Source organism: Sander lucioperca, chromosome 14 (genome assembly GCF_008315115.2).
Source record: "Sander lucioperca isolate FBNREF2018 chromosome 14, SLUC_FBN_1.2, whole genome shotgun sequence".
Classification (NCBI taxonomy): Eukaryota; Metazoa; Chordata; class Actinopteri; order Perciformes; family Percidae; genus Sander; species Sander lucioperca.
The window spans coordinates 11,837,548-11,844,654 of NC_050186.1; the positions used below are offsets into that span (position 1 = coordinate 11,837,548).

The 7,107-nt window shown below is 43.3% G+C and overlaps 1 protein-coding gene across 10 annotated transcripts in view; it reads right to left on the bottom strand.

The window, feature by feature from the left end:
- The window catches only part of LOC116041821 (calcium/calmodulin-dependent protein kinase type II subunit beta), a 56,895-nt gene extending 49,989 nt beyond the window's left edge, over positions 1–6,906 (bottom strand). For 6 of the 10 annotated variants that reach the window (XM_031287876.2, XM_035991776.1, XM_031287874.2 and 3 more), the window contains exon 1: positions 6,610–6,905. In XM_031287876.2, coding sequence (XP_031143736.1) covers positions 6,610–6,671 — 62 coding nt within the window. In that variant the 5' untranslated portion in view covers positions 6,672–6,905. Of the gene's footprint in view, positions 1–6,609 lie in introns of all 10 variants that reach the window. The other 4 variants (XM_031287872.2, XM_031287870.2, XM_035991775.1 and 1 more) reach the window with 1 other exon arrangement.
- Between the last annotated feature and the right edge of the window lie 201 nt (positions 6,907–7,107).

Here is a 7,107-nt window from a genome sequence, read left to right on the forward strand (position 1 = left end):
AAGTCTGTCTATCATCATTGCACTCGGAGAAAACTGGAATGTTTCAATCGTCCCGGCTCTCCCCTACCTGATTTTAAATGTACTTTAAGAATTAAAAGTAAAAGTACTTGCATGACAATTTATTCTCTTAATGTCTATATTATAATAACTAAAAAAAACAGTATGGGCTGTGGCATTTTAATGAAGTTAGTTTTAGGTTAATGTAATTGTGCTTACCATCTGTGGCCCAGTTTACATTCTGACATACAATTCTGGTTATCAGGGTGATCTGCATGAAGCTCGACTTTGCATTATTTATTTCCCACAGACAGTGAATGCTGCACACATATATTTAGCGAGAACACACAGGCTTGGACAACAAGTACGTGGCTTCACAGCTGAGGAGGACCGGGAGTGTTTTTAAGATAGATATACAGGTTGTATATTAACCCTATGTGAACGGATGCTTCACATATGACCAAGCAGATTATCGGGAGCAGCAGCAGTAACGGGAGCAGTAGTAGTACCAGGAGCAGTAGTAGTACCGGGAGCGGTAGTAGTACCGGGAGCGGTAGGCGCCTGGCCAATAAATGCTATTGAAGGGCGGGTCTTGGCGTGGCCATAGTGGGATTCGTAATATCGCAGGCGGCACCAGGAGCTGGACGGCCGCTGCTGAAGGCTTCCCTGTGGACTGCAAACGTGTGACGGTCAGGAAGACGTTTTGGCAGGGGGGAAAACTGATCAGAAAATGTAACGAAAATGTAACGGAACGCTGTAGAAATGCAGTGGAGTAGAAAGTAGATAATTGCTGCAAAATGTAACTAAGTAAAAGTCAAAAGTATGCACTATTGTTTGTACTTAAGTAAAGTACAGATATGTGAAAAATGTACTTAAGTACAGTAACAAAGTATTTGTACTTCGTTACATTCCACCACTGGATTTCGGTCAAGCTTACATGACTGCGCTGCCCTGTGGTGCGGTTCTCCAAAACGGAGACGTAAGAGGCAACAGAAGCATCGTGTGACTCTAGCTAGCAGCAGGTGACGTTAGCCTACCAGTATACCGTACAGCATAGATATATATACAAAGGCCTATATAAAAGCCTTTATATATATCTATGCCGTACAGATCCACTTTGGCAACACAACTGAAGCGTGGTGTCGCGACGTCTTACATCCATGGTTGATGCTCCACGCCGTTGACCAGCAGCTGATTGGACAAACGTGCCACATGGGTCTGGCTACTTCTGAATTTCAAAACGTCAGTATGGCGGCTCGTTTGGAATACGATCTCGTATTTTACTAAAATAGTTCACCAAAACGTGTTTCTGAAGACATTTTAAGCGAGAAATAGGCCGTGCAGTTGCTGAATCTGTCTTCATTTCAGATCCACAAAGGTCAGTTTAAAAGATTTTCATCTACTTCTATTGGATAGTCGCGTCGCGTTCAACGGATTAATTTGCATAAAGATGGGCATCGGCGAGCTTTTTTGACGCGCAGCATTTTTTCAAATGCAGCATATAGAAATAAATAGACATAAATAGGCAACGTAACGTAATTCCGCACATTGTTATCAAAACAATACACATACGATTGTGTACTACTACAGGTTATGTTTATTAAATGAAGCCCAAAATATGTCGCCGACTAGAAATCGCTAGTATCAGCTAGCGCTAGCTAACGTCAGCGTTAGGTAGCCGCTAGCTAACGTTAACATTAGGTAGCCTAACCTGAACCCTGGAACGCTACCAAGTCGTGACTTGAAGTCGTAACTTACTAAAAATGGTGCCTGGAATGCAGCATTTACTGTATAGTGCGTGGTGAGTTCAAGTCTAGTTTACTTCAGGTGTACTTCGTAAACTGAGAAACTCAAGCTATTGTTCTAAAGTGCCCTTCTGCCGTCTAGTGGTTCCTCTCTTTGTTGTGTAACAGCAATCGTATGTCTTTTTATTTATTTATTTTAATATACCATATGGCATTGTAGCTGGCATGCCGACAAATTATGGGCCAAACAGGAACCGCTAAAGACTGAGCGATCTGCCTTCACAAGCGGATCGTTTCCTGGCCGAAATTCCCCTTTCACAGCATCATATGTTTCCAATTTCTATTAGGTTATGCATTTCTTCTGATTACCACGTAATAAAATCATGGAGTTTGATGATTTAAATCATAAGCTATGAGTAATACCTGCTGGGTTTAACGTTAGCTACTGTTGTTAGCCCCTGTGGAGGTCGGACAGAAGAATCCAAAAGACTGCGTCAAAACCAATTTCAGACCCTAGTTAGAATAACTTCCACAAAAAATACAACAAAATATGCAGCATAAATTAATGTTAATAGCAGCAACCACTTATATAAAGTGCCATCTATGCTACAGCGGCCACAGTCAGTCACGTTCTTATCTTCTTCACACTTATAATAATCTCAGCGATGTGAGTTTCAACAGACTATTAGAGGAAGAGAAAGCAGCATTTCGAGGAGACGTATTGTAAGTATGTGTGCTGGAGTTTTAAGGGGCCATTTCTCATCAAACCCAACAGAGACAAACAGAAATAACCACCTCTGTCATTTCTCAGAGCTAATTTTATCTCACCTCGGTATTGTTACGCAATGAAACACACTCACATTGCCCGCACCAGCACTCCAACATGCATGCATTATGAGGAGAACCGGGTGAGTAAGCGTGACACTTGCTGGCACTCCTACCGTGTGCTAGAAGCGGAAGCAGAGCTTCAACATGACAGCTTACCTGCAGGGCACATGGGAGTCAGGAGGATCTGGATCAGACTCTCTAATCTAATCTTTTATATTCTCCTTTTTGTTTATCAGTAGACAAAACATTTCGGTAGCCATTGAGCCAAAAAGCAAATATATGTAGCGTAATTTATCTGGGAAAAAAAACACATTAGTATTAGAGATGAGAACGAAAGTTAATCTTTTATCTTGTAAATGTAGTAACAACTAACAATATAATGATATTTGTAACTCAAAGTCTGCTTTCCCCGAAGATTTACATCACATGAAAACTTGCCGTGACATGTGGTTAAAAGCTCAAGATAAAGCTGATGGACAGTGAGTCTTTGATTATAAATATATTATAACTAGAGATGTTCCGATACCGTGTCCCTCCCATCGCATAAAATACAGACGCTTGGACAGGTGCCTTTGGCGTTGTTATTGACACTAAAAGTCTCCTTTAGCGTCATATCTAAACGCGCTTTATCTAAATGTGCTTGGCCGGGAATATTGGCGTCACTTTTGATGCAGTTAGGTTAAGGAAAAGGTCGTGGGTGGACTTACGTTTCCGTGATACGCGGGACAAGAACGGGACAGTTGGGTTTAGGAAAAGAAGAACGGGACGGTTGGGGTAAGAAAAAGAACAACGGGACGGTTGGATTTAGGGAAAAGTGACACGCAGGACATGATCCCCGGTCTCCTGGGTGAAAGTCCTGTGTTGTTTGATGACGCTGACAGCCACTGCCCAAACGTCCGTATTTTACGAGTTCGGAGTGAAAATGGGTTGACCGATACCAGCAGAGAAAAAAAAGCCTCCGATACAGCCTAAAATGCTGGTATCGCTATCGGCGAGTACTGGAGTTTATGCACCGATTTGATACCATGTAATTTAGCCTAGAAGAAAATCTACTAGTAGTTTATTTCTGTTCTTTTTTCGTTATGACTCACTGTCAAACTGGATAATAATAAAAAAGTTCTATGGCGTTCATTGTTTGTGTTTCAGTGTTTCACAAAGAATTTAACCTGAGCCAGACCGACAACAAATATTGCAATCATATCACATCCATACAGGGATAGTAGTAAACAGCTGTTACATTATAACACGTGTATTGTTTTAACACATTGGCATCGGAGCGGTCCTCTGTATCGGCCGATACGCAAGTTTAGGTATCGGAATCGGGGAAGGCAAAAATAAAAATGGTATCGGAACATCTCTAATTATAAAGTAATCTTGTTTATGTTTTAAGTTACTTGTAGCTTGTGTTGCACAAAGTTTTTGAAAGTGCTATTAGTGCGCTGAGAGTGAATCTTAACAGTAGAGTTGTTTGTGCTGCCCTCAAGTGGCCAGTTAGTGCAGGTTTAAAGGGGAACAATGCAGTTTTTTTTAGCTTAATTTACCTTAACTGGTGGTGGTGGTCGTCTCGCTTCACCCTAGCGTCTGTGAGCGGAAAAACCACCCTTGCAACTTTGAGAGAGTCAGGAAGTATCGCTTGATATCGGTAGCGATGAAGCTTTTCACACTATCGTCATGGCTGAGCCGGAAAAAAGAAGCAGAAAGCTAGGAAAGCATTGTCGGAGGAACAGAGAAAGAGGAAACGGCAGACTGACCGAGCGAGGAGTCAGACACGAGTAAACATCGGACCTGCGTTTTAAGAACGGCGAGAACTAAGACAAACAGAAGCCTGCAAATCCAATGCTGACCTGACTTTCTTGTAAGTATCTTTGGGATAAACTCTGTTTAATCTTGGTATTTCTTGTTATTGTGACCTCAGGGTTTCTGAAACATTAGTCTATATCCTTCGCCTTCCACTTCCCGGATTGCTGCAGGAAATTCTGCCTGATGCATGTATTTTCCGTTTCCTTCCGCTTTCTTTGTGTTGGAATTTTAAATTTGGCTGATTTCTGAGGACTAGGGTTAACTGCTCCTCAGATCTCTGCAGGGTAAATCCAGACAGCTAGCTAGACTATCTGTCCAATCTGAGTTTTCTGTTGCACGACTATTTCGCAGCGGCTCTGTGCGGAGTTTAGCACCATCCATGACGATTCTGATTGGTTTAAAAAAATGCCAAAAAACCAGAGCACGTTTTCCTCCTATCCCCCGAATGCTGTGTAGAGTAGCCAGACCTTCCTTCAGCACGCTTTGGAGGAGGGTCTGGCAAAGCGAGACTAGTGAAAACACCAACACGGTGATTTCAGTTTTTGTGGCTGATTAGAACTCTGCTCAGGTTGAAGGTGGGCCGAAGCTTTGATGGGAATTTATTAGGTCACAAATCTTTTCTGCCAATAATGATATATTATTTGCAGAAAGCTACTGAATGATAAAGGTATACTTTGTCCAGTCCTAACAGGTGCAACAAAGCTAACAGGAGACCTTAGGAAGATTTCAATCAACCAGTCTATACGCACCCACACAGTCCTGGGAGGAGGTCTAATCAGACGTGTGGGTGTTTAGGGCCTTTAAACTGTCCACCGTGAAAAAAATTGGTAGAACATTCTTTGTAAGAATTCATTCATTCATTTTAAATAAAAAAAAAAAGACCCTAAACTTTAGTCGACTAATTATTTCATTTCAATTTTTATTTATAGTGTCAAATCATAACAGAAGTTATCAGTGAGGGCAGCTGCTGCTACTCCAGCATCTCTATTGTCTTTAGCTTATCACATCCTACACACACACACACACACACACACACACACACACACACACACAGTGCGTCTTACTATCTTTGTGGGGACCTGTCATTGACATAATGCATTCCCTAGCCCCTTACCCTAACCCCTTAACCATCACAACTAAATGCCTAACCTTAACCCTTACCCTCACCCTAACCATAACCTAATTCTAACCCTAATCCTAAAACCAAGTCTTAACCCTCAAAAAAGTTGTGGGGTCCAGCATTTTGGCCCCACAAAGCTGTCTGGACCCCACAAGTATACTGTATTCCCGTTTTTTGGACCCCACGAATATAGTTAAACAAGAACACACACACACACACACACACACACACACACACAAAACACACACACGTGCACACAAACACAGACACAAACGCGCGCACACACACACACACACACACAAGCCTGGAGATCCCAGCCATGACTAAAGAAACATCCAAATAAATCCTCCACATTAGAGCTGAAACCATCCACAGCACTGAACTGAACTGTGGAATAAATGTTCCTGTGAGGCACAGAGATCCTCTCTACCCACGCACAACCTGACAGAGACATTGAGTCCACTTTGCATCTGCCCACTGTGGCACCCAAAGCCTCTTCAGTCTCTCTCAATTTGTCTGCACGCTATTAGAGAGGGCACCCCCCCCAATAAATACATCTCTTTCTTTTTTAATCTCAACACACACCTCATTAGATAAGCGGTAGATCAGCTGCAGCAGCATTATTCTCTGACTTCTCTACTAAGCTAAGTGCCACTGTGATTAAAGCCAGCTGATGATGAGGGAGCTTAATGCCAACACATCAGCTTTTCTCCCTGATATTAGGCCACTTTGTCCCTAATTAGCCTCTGGGCAGAGAGGGGAGGGGAGGGGGAGGAGGAGGAGGAGGAGGAGGAGGAGGGGTGTTCCCAGAAGTGTTCCCAAGCTCATGCAGCCCCATCTTAATGCAAAATCTAACTGCATTTGTGAGTCTAATGGTGAAGGGTACAAAAAAAAAAAAAGCCATGCATTAAGAAATGATTATAATTTAGGGTTTTTGGAGAGGTGCAGGAGAGCTCCAGGTCAGCGTGCGTTTTGTTTTGGATAGATGGAGATGCGTCCATCTCCGCAGATGTGAAGAGCTCCATCTCTCCTCCGATTATAGGACACGCATGCAGGGTCAGGCTGCATGCAGGAGACTCAGAGAAAAAAAAAAAAACGTATAATGTATGGGCAGCTTACTTGCCAAGCTCCTCGTACAGCTGGTATTCATCTGTAAAACGCGTACAAGTTGTGGTTGCCATGATGTCTCCCCTCCTCGGACGGGTGCGGGTGCCGAGTCCGAAATGCACTGTGCGTCGGTCGCTGCAGACGGGAGGACTTCCTCGGGCTTCTTCTGTCTCCGCCCACCTTAAACCTCCGGACGGCTGAGTGGTTCAGCTGCAGCCCGGCACACAGAATACACACACGCGCGCGCACACACACACACACACAGGGTTCCGGCTCGGACGGTCGGCAGTGGGCTCTCCCCTCCGAGGATGGACTCTTTAAATACCTAACAAACTGGTAATGTGAGCTCACACATGACGTGTTCCTCTGGGTGATTGAGGGGGGAAAAAAAGGAAAAGAAATAAAGCATAAGTGAAATCAAAGGCTGATTGAAGATTGTGGGGGAGCGCAGCATTTTGATTACACATTAGGCTATTATATAAATCATATAGGCTAATGAAGAGAAGCCTG